At 40.2% G+C, this 22,987-nt stretch overlaps 1 protein-coding gene across 6 annotated transcripts; it reads right to left on the bottom strand.

Annotated features, from left to right (window-relative positions):
* Positions 1 to 1,594: 1,594 nt before the first annotated feature.
* Positions 1,595 to 22,501, bottom strand: rhoh (ras homolog family member H). Of its 6 annotated transcripts, XM_041195786.1 has the most exons (4): positions 22,199 to 22,501; positions 17,844 to 18,082; positions 13,710 to 13,748; positions 1,595 to 2,924 (listed from the first exon to the last, which is right to left on the bottom strand). In XM_041195786.1, the coding sequence occupies exon 4, from the start codon at positions 2,748 to 2,750 to the stop codon at positions 2,184 to 2,186; it is 567 nt and encodes a 188-aa protein (XP_041051720.1). In that variant the 5' UTR covers positions 2,751 to 2,924; positions 13,710 to 13,748; positions 17,844 to 18,082; positions 22,199 to 22,501; the 3' UTR covers positions 1,595 to 2,183. The 6 variants fall into 6 exon arrangements, with proteins under 6 accessions (XP_041051720.1, XP_041051549.1, XP_041051801.1 ...); XM_041195615.1 differs by lacking the exon at positions 13,710 to 13,748; XM_041195867.1 differs by lacking the exons at positions 13,710 to 13,748; positions 22,199 to 22,501 and adding an exon at positions 21,322 to 21,338.
* Between the last annotated feature and the right edge of the window lie 486 nt (positions 22,502 to 22,987).

Below are 22,987 nucleotides of genomic sequence, written 5' to 3'. Positions count from 1 at the left end.
GACTCGAAACGTTAACTGTATTCCTCCCCGCAGATGCTGTCAGACCTGCTGAGTTTTTCCAGCTATTTTTGTTTTTGTTTCCGATAAAAAGCCTGTTCTGCTCTGATTGTAAAATCATGGCTGCCAGCTGAATCTGGAATGCCCTTCAACTTGGTGTTATAGATATCTGTGAATCTAGCTATTATATACACAATTTATTTACATATACCTGGAACAGAATGGATCTCAGCATAGACCTCTGGGCCACCATTCAGTAACTCCTACAATTGCAACCTGGCCCTTATTACGACTATTCTCTGCTTCCTCTCATATAGCCATTTACTAGTTCATATCCCTGTTTTATCTCTGATATCCACTGACAGTTTGTAGGTGAATCTCTCAAGGAGTCCCCTATAAGAAATCTTTTCGAGGTTTTATTTGAATAGTTCTAACTTACTGTTAGGAAAACCAAAGGCATCATCTTTGGTCCCAACCACTAACTCCATTCCCTAAACATCATCTCCGATCCTCTGTCTGGCAAATGTCTAAGGCTGAACTAGCCTACTCGCAAATTTAGTGTCATATATGAACTTGAGATGAGTTGCAATAAACTTCACTAACACTACCTATTTCTACCCTTGTAACATCGCCTGACTCCATCTTTGCCTCAGCTCATTTGCTGCTGAAACCATCATTTTTGCCTTTAATACCTTTTGTCAATTCCAATGCACTCTTGGCCAGTCTCCCACTTTAAACGTTCTGTAAACTTGAGGTTATCCAAAACTCTGTTGCCTGTGTCTTAACTTGCAACAAGTCCCATTTACCCATCACCCCATGCTTGCTGACCAACATTGGTTCCCACTTAAATAATGCCTTGATTTTAAAATGTCCATCCTTATTTTCAAACCTCTCTATGGCCTTGGGCCCCAGTGCTCCCCAACCCCCATCTCTGTAATCTCCTCCAGCCCTCAAATATATTGTACTTCTCTAATTCTGGCCTCTTGAGCACCCCTGATTTTAATTGTTCCATCATTGGTGGTTGAGCCTTCAACCACCAAGGCCCTAAGCTCTGGAACTTCCTCCCTAACCCTCTCTGCCTCTTTGTCTCTCCTTCATCCTTTAATGAACTCTTTAAAACCCATCCCTTTGGCCAAGCTTTTGGTCCTCTATCCTCACATGGTTTAGTGTCAAACTTCTATAGTCTAAGCCTATATATAAGTACAAATCATTGTTATTTCTCCAAGTACAGTAAAGATGCTAGCTACCCTTCAAAGCCTTATTCATTGGACATTCTTACATTGTGAGGGAAACAGAAAGTGCTGACAAGCTACATGACCATGTGGGGCATGACAAACAAGCCAGATCCTATCCTGATCTGACATCAACACACGTGCACTTTCCAGCTTGGGCCATTTGAATGTAAGCAGAAGTGGATTCCTATCTAATTTACCCACCTTCTAATCTAGCAAATTTTGTCTGTCCTATGATATTCCTGATTGAGATCAACTAAATTTATTACAGGCCAGGAGTTCAATTTTCATCCTTGGTCTGTATGGCTCAGTATCACGCCACACTAAATCCCACTTTCTAACATGGAAAGCAGCAGAGCAAACTCTGATTGTTAAAACAATTAATTTATTGATGAGTACTCTGTAAACTGATAGAAAATTACTACAAAAACTACACTTTAAACCTTCTTATGATAGTATTTGTACATGATTCTCATCACAGGTCAGTGAAAACAAGATGAAAATAAGTATAAAATTATTAAATATTACAGCCATTAAAAGTGAGTTCTTGATGCACTTTACCAATGAATGCAAAAATACAGTTTTGTTTCATCTTTAAAGCATCTTGCATGGTGGTGTCATGCAGTTCAAATTAAATACAGGAAATAAGACTGTCAGCCATTTTTCCATAATGTCAAAATATTTTGAACTACTAAAAGTCTATGACAGTCAATGCTGAAATTAGTTCCTCCTCCTCAGTCATATTTTCTGTTAGCGTTCCTAACCAGAATCCACTACTTCAGTAGAAATGACTCAGAGTCACACTGATATAGATACAGGAGCACGTGTGGACAAGGCCAAGAAACACCCATATGCTACGATCAACACAGCCAGGTTGAAAGCCATTTGGGCAACATCTTTAGTATTTGTTGAAGAATTGGAGAGTTAAATTACCAAACCAGGGTCGAATGGAGGTCAGACAATCACACATTTATTGAGGTCTATGATCTTCTTCCTGCTTTGTTTTTTTAAGTGTCTGACAGCAGTCCTCACTCCACATTCAAACACTTCTTGCACCCCTCTGTTAGTAACTGCTGAGCACTCCAGGTAAGCTTGTGCTCCAATATCTCTTGCCAGCCTCTTCCCATCAACAGATGTGATGGTGCGAAAAGTACCTACATCACGCTGGTCTGTTTGTGTGGCAATGACCAAAACTGGAATCTTTGGTAAAAAATTTCTGACTTCTGCCATCCATTTATTCCTAACGTTCAAGTAAGACATGGGGTTTGCTACAGAGTAGCAAATTAAAACCACATCAGCCTGTTGGTAAGAAAGAGGACGAATTCCTTGAAATGAGTCATTTCCTGATGTATCCCAGAGTCCCAGGCTGATCTGAGTTCCATCCATAAACACATCTACCCCAGTGTTGTCATACACTGTGGGCTTGTACATATCTGGAAAAGTCTCTGATGTAAACCTCACCAGTAATGATGTTTTCCCCACCTTTACATCACCCACGAGTACACATTTTATGGAGCTCATGATGCCTTCAAGTTTCTATGCAAAATAGAGCACTGGTAGCTTCAACAAGTCTTTTCAATCACTCACAGCAGGAGTACAGATTCTTCAAAGAAATGCTTTTTCTTTTTCTTTTCAATACAGCAGTTCACTTTAAAAGGATGACATGCAGGAAGTTCCACCAAAGCCTTCTTTCAACTGTGAAACAAGAAAAAAACATTTAATGATTAAAAAGTTCTGATAAAGTGGCAGACTCAGAAGATTAATTATCATTTTCCTTCAGATGCTGATTCATCACTGTTTATTTACAATGCTTTACTTCAGAATTAACAATTGGTTGACACAAAGGTTTGGTTTTAATAATCTGGGAATTGTAAGAGGAAAGGAAGACTTAGGATTCCTACTGTCCTGGGAAAGCATAATCAGAACAGAAGGCAAAGAAATGAATTTTGACTTCAAATACAGATGGAATGAAGGCAATAACATAATTAATACAAATCTGGAATGAAATATTTCTCTGTGGGCTAGATGTCACAAAGTTTTAACCCTATTCTTAAGAGAATGACCTTACAATTTCACACCACATAGTACACAGAGGAAATCTTCCCTTATGTGGTTTCGTTATCTGGTCATTCTTTCAAGAAGCTCTACAGAAATTTGTTAAAGTTAAAAGGGAAGTCATAAGTTAGTATTTTAACATGTTTAAACTAGCTGTTGCTGCAGACTTTACCTCGAATAATTCATTCAGCATTGACACTAATTTCCACCACAGGCTTTGCGAATAGACTTGCATGTATTTAGTATTCTTCCGTTAATGATTTTTGCTTCTCACACTGCAGTTCTATCACTTCTCACTTCTATATATATTGCTCTTCCTTCCTGGTGACCTTGGAAACAGACATGACAACAGAGCTCCCAGCAATTCTTGACACATTCTAGTGACGTACCCAATTCTAGGGAAATAAGAGTACTAACAAACTTCCTTCTAAATTCAAAAAATATTTCTCCATTCCAATACATTTCACAGAAAAGATACATGACAAGCAGGATTTACTGCTGCCCTTTCCTGGCAATGTATTGGAAATGGAAAATCAGGTGAAGTCCCATTCCAATGGAAAGGGGTCGTACCAGTTGTACCAAAAGGAATCCCCCTATTAGAGACATGGAAGAGGAGGAGGAGCTACAGAGGGTCACTGGCATGTCAAAGTCCACAAGAGATGCTTTGTACCCACCCTCCGCTACGCCAACATCCATACCAACTGACAGAGGTGAAATGTCCTTACTTTTGCAGAGGTGGGGCTGGTGATTGCTTCTCATTGAAAAAATATACCAGCAGATAAGATTCTGAGGGGGCTTTATAGGATAGATGTCAAGAGACTGCTTCCCTGGCTGGAGAGTCTAGAACTAACTAGGGACATAGGGCTGAATTTCACGGGGAGAGGCACTCTGCTTGCCACCGCTTCCCCCTCCCCCCCAGCCCCCCGGGGAAAAAATGTCAGACTCCAGCCAACCCATGTTAAACAAGGCTACCCAGCAGCAATAACATGCTGCAGACAACCTTATGTTGGTGTGAGTGGGAATTCCACCCCTCAGTGGAAGGAAGGCCCACCCGCGAGAGCTTCTGGCCAATCTGATTGGCTGGCAGCTCCAGTATTCTCAGCAACACCAGAACTCAGTTGTGGGTGCTGCTGGGACTGCAAGTAGGCATCAAAACAGCCATGGCGTCCAGTCCCAGATAAGTCCCGGGTTTTGGATGGGGAGCCTAGGGAGGGAGGGGGGCAAGGGGGGGTGGGGTGGGGGCGAAGGGGATGTGGTGGGGGGGGGGTGTGTTGGCCAGGCAGGAAGTGACAAAATGGGGGGAACATCTTGGACAGGATGCTCCTGTTGCACACAGGGCAACTCCCAAAGGACGTAACCCCCACTTCCTTCCTGTCTTTCAACCAGTCTGATAAAAAACGGCCTAGCCACTTCGGCCCGCCTGTATTATAGTGTGGGCAGTGTAATATTTGAGTCAATTATCTTGTTAGCAATCTCAATTGCCCATTAGTTATCTTTTTTAAAATGGTGGCTGGGCTGCCGATGAGACTGGATCTGTATTCCCTAAAGTTTTAAAGAATGAGGGATGACCTTGTTGAAACTTACAAAATTCTTACAGGGTTTGACAGGGTGGATCTAGTTAAGATGGTTGGTGAGTCTAAACCCAGGGGACATATCTCAGGAAGTTGTCCTGTGTGCAAATGGAGCGCCCTGTCCAAGATGTTACCCCCACTTTGTCACTTCCTGCCTGGCCAACAAAACCCGCCTCCCTCCCTAGGCTCCCCATCCAAAGCCCCGGAATTATCTGGGTCCGGATGCCATGAATGTCTTCAACCTGGTGCCTACTTGCAGTCTCAGCAGCACCCACTACTGAGTTCTGGTACTGCTGAGAATGCTGGAGCTGCCAGTCAATCAGATTGGCCAGAAGCTCTTGAGGGCAGGACTTCCTTAATCCTGAAATTTTAAGCCTGAGATGAGGAGTAATTTCTTCACCCAGAGGGTGGTGAATCTTTGGAATTTTCTACCCCAAAGGGCTACAGAAACTCAATCATGGAGTGTGTTCAAGAGAGGGATCGACAGACTTCTGAAGACTAATGACAGCAAGCGAGATACTGCGGAAAAGTGGCATTGAGGCAGATGATCTAACTGAATGACAGAGCAGGCTCGACAGGCTGAATGGCCTACTCCTGTTCCTATGTTCTTCTGCAGTCCTTCTCCAGTACAATCAATCAACATGACCATAAGTTTTTTTTTAAATCCATTCATGGGATGAGGGTCCTTGTTCAGGGTCAACTGCACTACTGTGGGTCTATGTCTAGAGTCACATGTAGGCCAGACTGGCAGATTTCCTTCCCCAAAGGGAATTTGTGAACCAGGTGAGTTTTTATGACAATCAGCAATGGTTTCATGGTGGTCACCAGACTTTTAATTCCAGGTTTTTATTGGATTCAAATTTCACTATCTGCCATAGTGGGATTCAAATCCAGGTCCCCAGAGCATTACCCTGAGTCTCTGGGGTACTAGTCCAGTGACAATACCACTATGCCACCAACTGGCTCAGAAAGCCCCCAGAAACTGAGATTAAACAAGTCATCTGAACCACATGATTCACATTTCTCCCAGCACAAGCACAGTCATGGCAGGAAATCTGAATGCATAGATGCACTCCTCCTGCAATCACAACATACAATAACTTCATAAAATATGTAAGTGAATAGACACTTTTGAGAAAAAAAAGTTTCTCAAGTCTATCACCAGGCTGCTGGAAGTGGTTGGGTTTTACTGTGGTTTTGTAGCTTGCATTGTGGCTCAGGGAGGGGCCCAGGAGAAGCATTCAAGATATGCCTGAAAGCCTCAATTTTTTTAAGAAGAAAAATGAATTCAGTGCCTTTCCAACTTTCATGTATGCAAGCATATTCCTTATTCTCAGTCAGGAAATTAAGGTAGAAAGGTTATGTGATCCTTAGATAGGGAGAACCAACTCAACACTCTTCCATTAAATGCTCCTAAGACAAGCCTGTTATACTCTGCAAGAACACTTTCTGCATTAAGACAATGCACATACAAGACTGAAAGTGCTAGCTCCTCCTACAAATTGTGAGATAAAGCAGCATTGCATATCTATTCCACAGCTGTCTTTTTTGATGAAAACATTACCAGTAAACAAAAGGAAGTTACAGTTAGTCAAATTCAGTTGATGCAAATTCTCCAAGCTTTTATGAACAGTTGTAACTCCTGCCACTAGAGGTAACCTGTGCAACTTTAAAGTATGACTAGAATAATAATAATCATTATATTTCCAATCAATGCATTTCAAGTGAAGCACTTTGAGACGTTATTGAGATGTTAGTCATCAGATTAAGTCCTCCTTTTTTTCTTTTAAAGCAATTTGTAACTCTCATTTATTATATTTGCAATATTTTTACATAATTTATATCATACCATTAACATAGTAAAGAGTTTGCTGATTTTGTACTTCTGACAATATTATTTAGCATCTGCCATGGTTTAGTGGGTAAATGTAAAACTCAGGTTGATTATTGAGCTATACAGAACAACAAAGTCCCAGGTTTGATCTTCAATTAATGCCGATCTTTGTGATAATGGTCAGGACAGCAATATACATGCTACAGTTGGGCTCAGCTCTTCTAGATTAAGGAAAAGAAAATCAGTAAGACTTTCTGTTCCTGATTGCTATCCAGTGACTCCTGCTAGATAGTCTGCGGGTGTATGGCCATCGAGTGAGGTTAAGATTGTAAGTTGCTGAGAAGAAGAGTCATATGGACTCGAAACATTAACTGTTTCTTTCTCCGCAGATGCTGTTAGAGCTGCTGAGGTTTTATAGCATTTTCTGTTTTTGTTTAGGATTGTAAGTGTTTCTCATGTTCTCATTGATCAAACAGCCTGCTCACACTCACACAAGCCTATAAGTTCAGATCCCTTAACACACACTAACTTTCCCCTGGTCTGCATTCTTGAGATTTTCTTTAGTTCATCCCTAACTGATTACTCAAGGGAAACTACTGTGTCTTGTTGGGCTTGGCATAAGGCCTTGGGAAAGATGATTGTCTTTAAATAGTTTCTGCAAAAATTCAGAGGCTATTGCAACAATGCACACTTATCAGATAAAATTGAACAATGGGACTCCTCCAAAGAAGAGGTGACTGAGTAGACAGTTTCCAAAGAGGATGAAAGGAAGGACATCCAAAGCTAGAACTCCTTGGCTTATGAAAGATAAACAGGTTAAAAATGAGACAGAAAATGGAGGCTTCTGACAATTGTAAGATTCACAATACAGTAGAAAACTGAGCTGAATATAGAAAATACAGAGGATACTGAAAAAAAGGAATAAAAGGGGCAAATATAGAGCATGAAAATAGATTGGTTGCTAAAATGGAAAGGGAACTCTTGGACACATAAACAGGAGGAGGGTAGTTAAAGGAAGGGTTGGATTGATTAGGGACCAAAAACAAGATCTTGAGTACATTGCATGTGTTCACTAAAAAAGAGAGAATGCTGCCAATGTAGCAGGAAAGGAGGGGGCAGTAGTAATACTGAATAGGATAAAAATAAAGAGGTACTTAAAAGATTGGCAGGCTTCAAAGTAGAAGTGTCACTCAACCCAGTTGGAATGCATCCTAGGTCACTGAGGGCAGAAGAGTGGAAGTTGCAGACGTTTCGGTCACAATCTTCCAATTTCCTTTAGAGAAGGTGCAACCAAGAATAGCAGAATCTAGACCCAACTTTTGTTTGTTTACTAGTCCTACTATCATCCCCCTTTGCCTTACACCATCATCCCTTTTGTAGTTTACTCTCTCCTGCCTTCCAACCCATCACTGGTTGGCCTGTTTGTTCTCCCATCCCTTTCCCTGTCTCATAGTCACTTAAAACCTGTTGCATCTCTAATTTCTTGCAAATCTGATTTCGAACTGAAACCTTAAAAGTTGTTTTTCTCTCTCTACAGCTGGGGAAGAAACACACATGACCTGCATGAGTATTTCCAGTATTTTCTGTTCTTATTTCCTACAGAGATACCAGTGTTGAGGGACTTCAATTACATGGATAGATTGGAGAAGCTTGGGTTGTTCTTCTTAAAGCAGAAAACGTTAAGAGGAGATTTGATAGAAATGCTCAAATTCATAAAAGCTTTTAATAAGAGTAAATAAGGAGAAACTACTTCCAGAGGTAGAAGGGTCAGTAACCAAAGGTCACAGATTTTGGTGATTATCAAAAGAACCAGGGGCAATATGTGGAAACATTATTTTTAACACAGTTGTTGTGATCTGGAATATGGCACCAGAAAGGATGGTGGAAGTAGATTCAATGATAACATTCTAAACAGAACTGGATAAATTCTTGAAGAAAAAACAACTACAGGGCTATGGGGAAATTGGATAGCTCTACCAAAGAGCCAAGAGAGGCATGATGGGTTGAATGGCCTCCTTCTGTACTGTATCATTCTATGATTCTATAAATCAAAGAAGGCCCAAGTATGCATGTCACAAAATGTTGCCCCATTTACTGCTGGCTCATATTAAGCCTCCTTATGATCGTGAACTCATTCATCATGCCAATCCACATATTCAAGCTGCAACTCACATCTTCAAGAAAGGCTTCATACATAAAATCATTGTAACCCAACTTAGCTGTATGATGCATGGTTACTTACTGACACCCAAAATAGGTTTCAGTTTGGGCATGTCTGTCACTCTGTGTGTATGCTCCTAAACTTGCAGCATTTGAAGATTATCTCTGTGTGCTGCAAAGCAAAATGACACAAAAAAACAGAGACCAAACGTAAACTGGGCGACCGCTTTGCAGAACACCTGCGGTCTGTCCGCAAGAATGACCCAAACCTCCCTGTCGCTTGCCATTTTAACACTCCACCCTGCTCTCTTGCCCACATGTCTGTCCTTGGCTTGCTGCATTGTTCCAGTGAAGCCCAACGCAAACTGGAGGAACAACACCTCACCTTCCGACTAGGGACTTTACAGCCTTCCGGACTGAATATTGAATTCAACAACTTTAGGTCGTGAGCTCCCTCCCCCATCCCCACCCCCTTTCTGTTTCCCCCTTCCTTTTTTTTTCCAATAACTTATAAAGGTTTTCCTTTACCCACCTACTTCCATTACAAAAAAAAACCACTAGAGCTATACCTTGAGTGCCCTACCATCCATTCTTAATTAGCACATTCGTTTAGATAATATCACCAACTTTAACACCTATGTGTTCTATTGTACTATTGTCGTTGACATCTTTTGATGATCTGCTTCTATCACTGCTTGTTTGTCCCTACAACCACACCCCCCACCCCCCCAACCTCTCTGTCTCTCTATCTCTCCGCCCCCCCACACACACACCTTAAACCAGCTTATATTTCAGCTCTTTCCTGGACTCGAACTCAAGTTCTGTTGAAGGGTCATGAGGACTCGAAACGTCAACTCTTTTCTTCTCCGCCGATGCTGCCAGACCTGCTGAGTTTTTCCAGGTAATTCTGTTTTTGTTTCTAATTTAACAAGTGCAAGCTGTGCGTAAATAGCCCCAACCACCAGCAACACACATCAGAAATTTGAACAGCATACACCCAAATTTCCCAACTACCATCCCTACAGGCATGGTTTTGTAAAGCAACACCAGAATGATAAAGGAACAGACGCAAAGTGGAGGACTGCTCAGAAATGGGAATCTGGAGGAAACTACTCTGGTCTTTCTTGCATATAGAGTGTACACATAAGCAGTGGTTGAGGAGACGACTGGGCTTTTCCCCTCTTATTGGGTACAGCTGAGGAATGAGTTTTATAAATTTAGAAATAACTATATGTGATTTTATAGGATTCTTGTTTTTTGAAGAATACTAGTCCTTTTTTCAAAAAGTATAGATATACTTTTATAGGTAATGTGCAATCATTGAAACAGGATAGTCCAAAAAAATCTTTATTCCTCCATAAAGAATGAAGCATATATTACAAATTCAAAATGATTACTGTAGATTGCGGCATATATGTCAGTCCAGCATATATGACCTCTGTTTTTGGATGTCAAAATGTATCTTTAGGCACATATTCAGCATCTGAGTTAACCCCTCATGTTTCAACTATTAAATGCATGTTTAGGGCTATACTCGCATTAGGAGTTGGGCTCAATTTTTCAGCTCAGAAATATATGTTTACAGTTACATTTGCCTTAAAAGTTGGTACATGGGATCAAGCAAGTGATACAGTGTTGCACAAAGATGCACAGGAGTTTAAAATACATCCACAAAGAGCAGACTGCGTGTGATGATCAATGAACAGAATACTTCCCACATTTCAAAATGGCAATTACCAACACTGACGGCTCACATTTTAAACATGGCGTATAAGTTGACCCCTGTTTTTGGAAGGATTTGTCAAAGCTTCAAAGGTTGATTTATACTCTGCAATCTAAGGTAAGTCGCAAAGTCGGGCAATTTGTTTTTTGCTTCCAGATGCAATCACACATTACTTTCACCAGAACACTCCAACACAAGAATTTTATGCTGCACTTATACTTTTAGTCTGAGCCTAATAGATGCAGAGTACAGTTCACTGTCTGTGCTTCACCTGTACATGCTTATATACAGCTCTACACCCAGCCACAAAAGCTCAGGTAGGACCATGAGCTTTTTAAAAATATTTAAAAAGCACTACTTCAGGTTTGAAAATACACAAGGTAATTCCTAAGCAGTATAAAATTTGCACAATAAAACAGAAAATTCTAGAAATATTCAGTAGATCTGGCAGCATTTGGGGAAAGGGAAACAGAATTAAAGTTTCAGGTTGATGTCCTTTCATTGGAATCCAGGTTATTGACCTGAAACCTCATTGCATTTAAAAAGGACTTGAAGTGTCATAACCTACAATGTTATGGACCACGAGCTGGAAATTGGGATTAGGCTGGATAGCTGTTTTACGGCTTGGCTTCCTTCTGTGCTGTAAATGCCTATGATTGTCTACAGTGAAGATAAAGTCCTGCCAGTACAATGTAACATTTGATTACACAATCACTGGCCAGCACATAATCAAAACATAACTATAATGTTTAGTAATGACATTAAGTAATGAACCTATAATCAGAACCCTAAGCTTCATGTGACATCATACGAAAAGTGACTGTAAAATAAATGGAAACATGAATACCATTATCTAGCACCATGAAATGGAATAGAAAGGGAAATTCACAGGCTATTCTCATGCATTCCTGCACATTTCCTCAAAACATCTTTGGTAGCAGCTCATTCAATTGCTCAAACCTCTCTGCTGCAAGATCCTAAATGAGGAATGAAAGGAAATGAAAGGGCTTTTTCCCTCACAAATGATAAGTAAAATATGAACACTGAAAAGGAAAAACTATTTTTGGTCACACCTTAAGATGCAATCAACACAACTAATTCTCCACAATAATGCTCACATAAAGCTGTATTTGTTAAATCTTCCCCCATTAAGTATATTCTTCAAAAATATAGAAGAACCTAGTTGCCTAAAACTGGAAAATTTGGGTACAACAAAATATCCTGATCAAATTGAAATGAACCATGTCGTGACATCTTTACACAACTCTTGTCAAGTCTTTGCAGTTACATCAACTGCTTCCAATGATCGCCACAATCTGCTTGGTCTTGCATATGAATAAAATCATTTCCAACAGAGTTGCCCATATTTAAGATGTCTTAAGATGATAGCCACATTTGAATTTGTACTCAAATAGTTTTAACATAAAAATCTGCCATCGGGAATTAATTCATCTGTCTAAATCCTTCACTGCTTTGCATTGAAAATTTTACTGGGGTCTCATGCCCCCAGTCAGCACAGTTTCTGAGTTCCTGATAATCTGTGAATTTGAAATTACAACGTTGGAGAGGCAGAATACTGTTTTAATGAGAGGAAGCAAATTGCACTATTTTGGATAGTAAAGTATGTGTAAATAATTGTATCACAATCAATTATTTTCTAATATCATTAAAATACAGTACGTGAGCATTTAGAAATGCATGGATTAATCCAGGAGAGCCTGCATGGATTTACTAAATGCAAAACAAAAATAAAAATGCCTGGAAAAACTCAGCAGGTCTGATAGCATCTGCGGAGAGGAACACAGTTAACGTTTCGAGTCCATATGACTCTTCAACAGAACTAAGGAAATATAGAAAATAGGTGGAATATAAGCTGGTTTAAGCAGGGGTGGGGCAAGTCGAGCTGGATAGAGGACCAGTGATAGGTGAAGATTTCCAAAAGATGTGATAGGCAAAAGGACAAAGAGGTGTGCAAGTTGTTTTTAACGAGATACCTATTTAGATATATAATAGAAATGCAGTAGCGTTTGTACATATATATAATATATATATATAAATAGATTTTCAGAAGACATTCTTAAGATATCTCAGAATAGGCTTATTAGAAAAATTCAGTGTATTGTATAAAAAGAAACGCAGCTGCATGGATAGAAACATGATCATTGGGCCAGAAACATAGAGATAGGGTAAACAAGGGTTCTCAGATTAGAGGACTAGGGTAATACTCAGTCTATTTTTATCCTCAGTATATTTGGATCATTAGGATTTGGACATAGCAAACACAATTGCAAAATTTGCTGTTAACACAAAAGTGGCAAACAATAAGCAGAACTGTATAGACAGGTTAGCAGAATGTGGATTAATGTGAAGTAATACATTTTGGAAGGAGAAGCTAGGAATGGGACTATACAATCAATGAGATGACACTGAATGGTGCAGAGGAACAGGGAAACAGAGCTTCAAACATACATATTCCAGGTATTTTTATTTTTGTTTTGGATTTCCAGCATCCGCAGTTTTTTGCTTTTATCTTAGTGTTCAAATATACAAATCCTTGCATATGCAAGTGTCAATAGATAAAGCCATTAAAGGGGATAATAAAATTGTGGGTTAATAGGGGTGTAGAGTACAAAAGTAAAGTAATAATATATTTGTACGAAATATTGGTTAGGCTAAAGTTGTTGCACCTTGTGCAGTTTTGGTTGTTTCATCGATCAAAGGACATTAAAGTCACAGAAAACTTTGATTTGCCATAATAATGCCATGGATGGTAAATTACTTTTATGGGGAGAGACTTAAGATATAGGAGCAGATGCTGTTTAGTACAAGTTCCTAAAATTACAACAATGTTTTGATAAAAGTCCAAAAAGAAAAACTGTTTCCCTCTGGTTGCTTAGATAGTGTCACTGAGAGTGAGGAGAGAGGTTAGGAGAATAGTCTTTACACAGGGTTACTGAAGCATGGAAAACAGTACCAGACTAATCTCTATCCCATTGTGTTATTAATAATACAATCATATGACACATTATACATCAACACAAAATTTCAGCTTTACATTTATCCAAATCATTTATTAGAGTCCATTCCCAAGGAATTCTGTGGTGTTTCTTTTTCCTTATATGTACAGGATTGATTACCTTGCTGCTGATACTTTGCTATGTTGCTTGTGATCACAGCTGCAAATGCAGGGAGATTAAATAGAAGTTACCCAGGCAAAACATAAACTACAAATTTTCAGTTGCTAGCCAGGATGTCCAATGGGAGGATATTGGGTCATTATGTATAAGATATCAAAGCAGCTGGGTTAATATAATTTTCATTCGGAGGAACACAGGGGTCTTGTTTGGTTGTAGTGATGGAGAAGTTTGTAGATAGGGAGGGGGGAGCTCCTGGACGCAAGGGTGAGAATTTTAAAATGGAGCGACTGGGGGGCCAGAGGCCAATGTAGGTCAATGAGCTCAGGGGTGATGATAAACAGATCTCGGTGCAGGTTAGACTACATGCAGTAAGGTTTTGGATGAAGTTTTTAGAGGGTAGAAGATGAGAGGCTGAATAGAAAAGCATTGGAATGGTTGAGTCTAGAGGTAACGAAAGCATAGATCAAGCTATGAAGTCAAATTTGGCTCTCCAATTTAGCCTGAGCGGATTAAGAGGGGTGTGCATTTTCCGCTGTCAACAAAGTAATTTCATTCAGCCAATTGTTGCTCAGAAAGTACTATTACTGTTACAAAAACTATATTATGCTGACACATCAAATGAACATATTTTGTAAAAAAAATACATTATACTTATAAAATTTGGGGTAGAAATTCCGATTGTGTGCTCACGAGTCTATGATTTTCCACCCGTCACTGTTATTTGGAACCACATCACAGGTTGGAGAGTGCAAAATGAGATTAATATCCTTTTGAATCATGAATAATTCAATCACATTACAATCCAAATGTGCAATTAACTATGTTACTTTAAATAATAAGCTATGATTATGATCTTAAAACTGAAATAATGAACATTGGATTGTACAACTTTATATTTAAATTATTTTATATTATAATGTAGCCAATTTATGATCTGTGAACAACACATTTACAAAAAATATATTGTTAGCAATTCCACTGTGTGGAAATTATTGAGTGGAGAGCTCTGTGCCTCATCAAATAATGCTTTGCTCAAGGATGAGATCAGAACTTCAGGTTTCCAATCCTATGTGACAGTGTTGCTGAACTCTTCTTCCGCCGCCTTAGTCTCCGTGCTCACTTCTTTGGGCAGGAGTCCTCCTCCCGTTCAACGGATCCTTTTACCCGCCTCCAATATTCTCCCTCCACCTGTACCTCTTCCTCTGGCCTCTTACCTGCTCTCGTCTTTTCATTGAGAACTGTCAACATGACAGCAGCCATCTCAATTTCTCTGCTCCTCTCACCCACTCTATCCTGTCTCCTTCTGAAATTGCCACATTCCGTTCTCTTAGGTCCAACCCTGACTTTGTTATCAAAGCCGCTGACAAGGGTGGTGCTGTTGTTGCCTGGCACACTGACCTCTACCTTGCAGTGGCTGAACACCAACTCTCAGACACTTCCTCCTACCTCCCCCGGACCATGACCCCCCCCCCCCCACCCCCCAAAAAAACCAAACATCAAGTCACTGACCTCATCTCCTCTGGTGATCTTCCCTCCACAGCTTCCAACCTCATAGCCTCCCAACCCCGGGCAACCCGCTTCTACCTCCTCCCCAAAATCCACAAACAGGACTGTCCTGGTAGGCCGATCGTGTCAGCCTGTTCCTGCCGCACGGAATTAATTTCTTCCTATTTTGACTCTGTTCTCTCTCCCCTTGTCCAATCTCTTCCCACCTACATCCACGATTCCTCTAATGCCTGATGTCATATCAACAATTTCCAGTTCCCTGGCCATAATCACTTCCTCTTCACCATGGACGTCCAATCCCCCTACATCTCCATCCCCCAACAGGATGGTCTGAGGACTCTCCGCTACTTGCTTGAACAGAGGCCCAAACAATTCCCATCCGCCACCACTCTCCTCTGTCTGACTGAAGTTGTTCTCTCAATGAAAAATTTCTCTTTAAATTTGTCTCACTTCCTCCAAATAAAAGGTGAGGCAATGAGTCCCAGTTATGCCTGTCTTTTTGTGGGGTATGTGGAACATTCCTTGTTCCAATCCTACTCAGGGCCCCTCCCACAACTCTTTACTCGTTACATCGATGACTGTTTCGGTGCTGCTTCATGCTCTCGTCTGGACCTTCAAAAATTTATCAATTTTGCTTCCTATTTCTTACCTCTCCATCACCTTCACATGGTCCATCTCCAACACTTCCCTTCCCTTCCTTGAACTCTCTGTCGCAATTTCTGGTGATAGACTGTCCAGCAATATTCATTACCTGCCCACCGACTCCCACAGCTACCTCGACTACAGCTCCTCACACCCTGCTTTCTGTAAGGACTCCATCCCATTCTCTCAGCTCCTTCGCCTCCATCTCATCTGTTCTGAAGATGCCACTTTCCAAATTGGCACTTCTGAGATGTCTTCCTTCTATCTTCACCAAGGTTTCCCACCTGCTGTGGTTGACAGGGCCCTCAACTATGTCTGACCCATCTCCCGCACCTCTGCCCTCACACCTTCCTCTCCCTCCCATGATATGGTCCCCCTTGTCCTCACTTTTCACCCCACCAGCCTCCGCATTCAAAGGATCATCCTCCGCCATCTCCAGCATGATTTCACCACCAAACACATCTTCCCCTCACCCTCCCATCAGCATTCCGTGGGAACCATTCCCTCCGAGACCCCCTTTCCACTCCTCCATCACCCCCAACACCTAATCACCCTCCCATTCTGCTTTCTTTCCTTAATGCCACTATCAGCACCTCCTTTTGTCTTTACCACTACCATTAACACTCCCTTTGTCCTTTTGTTCATGACATCTTTGTCAATCTCTCCTTTGCCCCCACCTATTACTGGCCTTCTATCCAGCTTCACCTGCTCCACCCTCCTTAAACAGTATAAATTTCATCACATTTCTACTTCTCTTTAACTCTGAAGAAGAGTCATATGGAGTTGAAACGTTAACTCTGTTTTTCTCTCCACAGATGCCATTAAACCTGCTGAGTTTTTCCAGCATTTTCTGTTTTTGTTGTCTATGTAAGAGCGCATTTTTATTAGGCCATTATATGACACCAACATGCATCAACACAAAGTAATTTTGGTTTTACATTTATGCAAACAGTTTACTGTTCTTCTGATGTGAAACCACTCAAATTTCATTGATGTGGGACATTAACACAATGAGGTAGTATACTGCTTAAGTTTCACTGTAGCTGGAGGGTAACTATAGCCAAAATCCTACAGCTGCAATCTGAAGAAAGCTGATGAAGCATGCACTAGGATTTTTGAAAGGACCCTAAATGGATTAGGTAGAGTCACTGCCAGGTTGGTCTGTACATGGTCTATGGGAAAGTCAGACTTAATGTACCAAATAGCATTTTCTTGTTTCATGCTATCATGTATTGCAACATGTTTAGTAAAAAAATTAAGGTCAAACTAAAATGACCTTAAGAGATGCAAGAGATAATAACAACAACTTGCACTTATATAGTATCTTTAATGTAATAAAACATCCCAAGATGCTTCACAGGACCATAATCAAACAAACGTTGACGCCGAGCCTCAGAGGAGACATTAGGATAGGTCACCAGAAACTTGGTCAAAAAGGTAGGCTTTGAGGAGATTCCTAAAACAGCTGAGAGAGATGGAGAAGTGGAGAGATTTAAGGAGGAATTCCAGAACTTAGAGGCTAGACAGCTAAAGGCACACCACCAATGGTAAGACCAGGAAATCTCCATCACTGAGCTCTTTATAAGCAATAATTATTGTAAAATCACAATGGACTGAGATGCAAAACAAAAGTTATTTACATACAGCATCAGTTATCAATGGAAGTTTCTTCCTTCAGTCATGAAATTCAAGATGATATGACCGCTAAGGTGTTAGCCTTGCACCATGCAGTATGACTGTTGATTCACATCATAATTCTGACAGGCACTCATATCTAACTGCCACAAGTTCATCCTAGCTAAGCCAATAAATTAATAACTTTATGCCTTGTATACTGGGGATATTGCTGCACAGGGTGTCAAAGATGGAACTATTTATGTAACAGTTATTTTTTGAAAGGATACCTTTATGTAATTCCACCGAAAGGATACCGATAAATAAATCCCAAAGACCAAAGTAAGAAAACTTTCACAAAATTATACCCACCTCTGATGGACAATGAACTATAGCAGTGGTCTGAAGCCATGTAAGTCGGGAAATTTCAACTTCTGATGACTATTCATAACTCCTACTGGAAGTGTTCACGTGTAGAATTTGGGTGAGGTCTGCATCAAGATGTGCCACGGTACCACAATAGCTAATTGACCCTTATCTTCCTCACTCATACAGAGAACATGAGTTCAAATCCCACCATGACAATTTAAGAATTTGAATTCAGTTTAAACCTGAAAATAAAAAGCTGTTATTAGTAAAAACGACCATGAATTTATCGAATTGTCATAAAAACCCAAATGTTTCCTAATGCTTTTTAAGGAACCATGGCAATTCTGGTATTTACTGCCCATCTCCAGTTGCCTGAGAAGGTGTTGATAGGCCTTCTTCATGATCTACCGCAACCGGTGTTTGTAAAAGTTTGAGACAACTGAATGGTTTAGGCCACTTCAAAAGGCAGTCAGCCACATTGGTGTGTGCCTGGAGACCAGGTTAGATAAGAATTGCAAGCTTCTTTCCCTAAAGGGCATTAATGAACCAGTTGGGTTTTTAACAGCAATCTGAGAGCTTCATGGTCACTTTTGCTGGTACCAGCCTTTTATTTCCAGGTTTATAAAACCTAATTCAAATTTTCAAACTACCATGGTGAGATTAAACTTACACTCTCTAGATCGTTAGTCCAGTGCCTCTGTATTACTAGTCCAGGAATATAACTACTACAGTACCAGACTCACTGCCATTATGATATTAATTCAGTACGGTTGATTATTGGCATTAAATTAATTTGCACTTAACAAACTTACTTGTGGTATTAATAAGAATTTACTAAACTGCAATAATTAAAGAAAAGATAATGATTCTTCCAGTTTCTTTTTTTCATTCGTTCATGGAATGTGGGCTTTGCTGGCTGGGCCAGCATTTATTGCCCATCCCTAGTTGCCCTTGAGAAGGTGGTGGTGAGCTGCCTTCTTGAACCACTGCAGTCTATGTGGTGCAGATACATCCACAGCGCTGTTAGGAAGGGAGTTCCAGGATTCTGACCCAGTGACAGTGAAGGAACGGTGATATATTTCCAAGTCAGGACGATGAGTGACTTGGAAGGGAACTTCCAGGTGGTGGTGTTCCCATCTATCTGCTGCCCTTGTCCTTCTAGATGGGAGTGGGCGGGGGTTTGCAAAGTACTGTCTAAGGAGCCACTAAAGCAAAATTAAAGTTTATTGCTTCTGATCATGTTAGCTTACTACATTGATCTGGGCAGTTTTCTGTTATTTGGATGTTGATCTGGGGTTGTTTCCAACTGTGAATCCTGATATGGCATTGACATGAATTATTCCGAAGCCAAATATTCCAAAAGTTACATGACAACGTCCTAAAAGACTCCGCCTGCAACAATTCAGTTTTGCAATTTGACCCCTACTCTGTGTGTTAACTGATCTCAACCAGAGAAGCAGATGAGAGACACTTGGCTTAAACACCACTGGGCTAGAATGTTGGTGGGGGTGATGGGGGTGGTGGGGGAATAGGAAATTAGCCAGGGTTTTCCTGTGTTTCCTGCAGTGAAGTGCCACATTTGATTTGGGCAAGGGCAACATCATGCTCAGATGGTCATGTAGCCTACTAACGCTCGCTATGTAGGCTCACATGCAAAGAATGATTACTGATCAGAGGCAGCTAATGTTCATGGAACTATACTTTAGCACGAGTCAAGTTTTCCACTGAGGAATGCAGAAAAAAGGGAGAAAATTAGAAGAAAAATCAGAATTGCTGAAGTAAATTAACATCATATTTTGTTTTCTAGCCTACAAGTAAATGACAGCTAATAAGACAGTAAAACAAAAGGAGCAAAATAAATGATAATGACCCAATATCTGTGGGGGAGATAGACTATTGAAAAAAAAGAAAGAAATCAAATAAACAGAAAACAGGAACAGTTTGAAGAATTTGTCCGCCCCACCCCCACCACCCACCTCCCCACCCCCACTCCAAAATGGTGACATTTTGATGTCACCATACATTCAAAAAGTAATCCATGAACAAAATGGAAGCTCTACCCTAACCAACAGTCATGAGCTTCCATTTATTTACTCTGGACATTGAAGCATTCTTAGAATGGATCTCACAATAAACATTGAAAGAAAATGGAGGTCTCCAACATGATGTCCCTATCACTAGTTATTTCCAATAAAACCAATTTCCTGACAATATCAATTGGCCTGAAACAGTTTATTTTTGTTTTGTTACCCTGAATATCAATCATTTGATACATTTTAACCCAATCTTTCTTTCAGCTGTATGGAAAAAAGTATTTATTTGAGACAATAGAACTGTGAGTGCCACCCACATGCCTTTGTATGTGTGCGGCCCATGGAATATTATACAAAACAAACCACCTCCACTGTACAATCAAGTTCCTAACAAATAAGGTAAACATATCAAACTTTCTTACAGTACCAAACACATTCTCCTCAAAGAGTTACCTGAAAATTATTTCCAGATTAATGTCTTCCTATTGTACTTGTCACTCTAAATATCATGGATTTTGGTGAATCAAAAAGCTTTAAAGTAATTTAAACCCTCCAGTAAAATAATAAACATGTATTGTTGAAGTCTTAAAACTAAACACCAAAAATTGTAATTCCTCTTTTCAATTACTAATTTGTTTGTGTTACCTTTTCTTGGCTTCAAATTTACACATAAAAGTAACCTGGTCTAGAATTAATTTGAGGTATCACTACACTCTCTAAAAATGTTACCAACTTAATTAATTATTGAAAAAATCTAAAATTGCTGAAAGTTAAATCTGTTGCATTGTTACATTTATATTTTTTATTACTGCACAATCCATACTTCACATCTAAAAGATTTTTTGTCCAATTGTGTAATAAAGTGTATCTTGCTGCAGAACATCAAACCTTATCGTGCAAGGCCTTTTGGCGGCATGCTGCTATGTGCAACTCACTTCCAGTAACTGGCTGAATATTTTAATGCTTTCTTCTAAATCATGATTCAGTAGAAATTGAAAATGATACATTATTTGTATTCCTATCCGAATTGCCGCACTGCATCGTATATGCTGAGATCAATTCTGGCATTTTATCGACCTTAGTACTCAAATTTCATATAAAATTATCAAGGCAAAGATGCCGACTTCTCTCCGCCGAGAAAGACTGGCACTTTTTGTTGTGCCTCTGTTGTACTGAGTTAACTAATATTCATTTTTCCTGACCAAATTAGATTACTTCAACAAAATTACCAAGGCAGCGATAAATATAATCACTTTTGAAACTCAAACTTTCTGGGATGTTGACAAACCTTATTCAGTGCTTTCAGTTAAAATGTCAGCCCGTTCAGACATTTTGAAGATATTCTAATAAGTGTTGCTTTGAACTGAGGTTCTCGGTGTTACTCAGGCGTCTTTTTGTCATACTTGCGTACACTAGAAACAAATTGTGTAGTTGATGTACAAACGTACCTGAAGAGTGCCGCAAAATATAGGGATGCATTACTCCCTACTGCTCATTATTGCTGGTTAGCACATTTGGGCATTATTCTCATGGCATTATTCCCCCACTTCTCCAACATCACGGTACAGCTCATGACCACGTTCATTTTCTTACCAAGGTTTATTTGCTGCTCATTTCCACCAAAATTACTCCTTTTTAAACACGATGAATCCCCTCTGCAGTTGATATTTTAAATTTTAGTTTGTTTCTTGTTCTCATTTCGCCTGGAGTGCGAGAGAAAGCCTGCCCCCCCCCCCCCCCATGTGATTAAATTCAATAAAAATAATCGATGGCTGCCTTTAAATAACGAGGAAAAAGTAAGGAAAACAAAGAGATAAAAACAAAAAACTGCGGATGCTGGAAATTCAAAACAAAAACAGAAATACCTGGAAAAACTCAGCAGGTCTGGCAGCATCGGCAGAGAAGAGCACAGTTGACGCCTCGAGTCCTCATGACACTAAGATCTTGGTTTTGGATTAAAATCTTTCTATTTACACAGCGAGTATTCAGCAGCAGCTCGAAGTGAGGAAAGCGACAAGATCCTCTTCAAACTCACCAAAAGCCTCCAGAATCTGGGCAATTTTGTTCATTTGCCAAACTTCGACAAATCGGAACGTGAAATCAAATTGATATTTTCATTTTTGGGTGTTAAATAATTCAGGAAAGCTTTTCACTGAGATTTTCTCAATTTTTTTATTTTCATGTTTTATTAAATTAGGTCTGTGTTTCGGATGAAATCAGCCCATATTTAGGGCCCGTGGATAGGATGAGTTAAGATGTCTCGGTTATTTTTTTCTTGAATAACCCCCACCCCCCGGTTTTTAGCTGCTTTATGCGCCGACCTACCTCAGGCTCCGTTCCCCTCCCTCGGCTCCTTCTGACTGGCGCAGGACAGCGCTGGCTCTGCGCTGTCAAATCACTATCAAACCGGCGGTGATTGCTCACAAGTTCAATTAGTCTTTTCTTTCATATATGAAGCTGTCCATTCCTCACGCCGAAAAACATCTTTTTCAGTTTAAGCATTATTTCTCACGGTTCCCTGACATATCCACACCAACAAAGGGCATCAAAAGGAGCACCAGGAGCCAGGTTGTGTGAGTGACTCAGCCGGTGGTTTACTGACTGACTGATTGATTGCAAGCCTCCACCAAGGACATCCTGTGCGACAAGCAACAAATCGAAAAAGCTGTCGGTTGCAGTTTCACCTACCCTCTTGTGGTTTGTGCATCACATCAACGTTAAAGGACAGCAGAAGTACAGGGGTGGGTGGCATCCTGATTCAAAAGAAGGCGAGAAACCCCCTAAAGAATAATGGCTCGCCGTTTTGATTTGGCTCTTCATGGAATATAACTCTAATATGGTTTCAAACCTGGTTTGGAAGCGCACAGCAGCTTCTGCCCATGCATATTCAGGACATTTAAAATTTTATAATGGCGAGCATACCTGCTCAAAGTTCTCTCTTGGTCTTTAGAAAGTAGATCTTTTCCTGGCCAGCATTTTCAGCACATTTGTATGACTTACTGTACATAGAAATTACAACTCTCAGAATGATGCCATTTGCCCACACATCCATGTCAGTGTTTATGTTCCACACAAGCCTCCTCTCACTCTACTTCATCTAACCCGATCAGCAGA

This window comes from Carcharodon carcharias, chromosome 1, assembly GCF_017639515.1.
Source record: "Carcharodon carcharias isolate sCarCar2 chromosome 1, sCarCar2.pri, whole genome shotgun sequence".
NCBI classification, from domain to species: Eukaryota; Metazoa; Chordata; class Chondrichthyes; order Lamniformes; family Lamnidae; genus Carcharodon; species Carcharodon carcharias.
The sequence above is the reverse complement of the archived record's forward strand: the minus strand, read 5'-3'. Positions and strand labels throughout refer to the sequence as shown.

What these genes read in the sequence shown, in the direction of transcription:
- rhoh (XM_041195786.1), bottom strand. Translation starts at nt 2,750, where the DNA reads ATGAGCTCCATAAAATGTGTACTCGTGGGTGATGTAAAGGTGGGGAAA.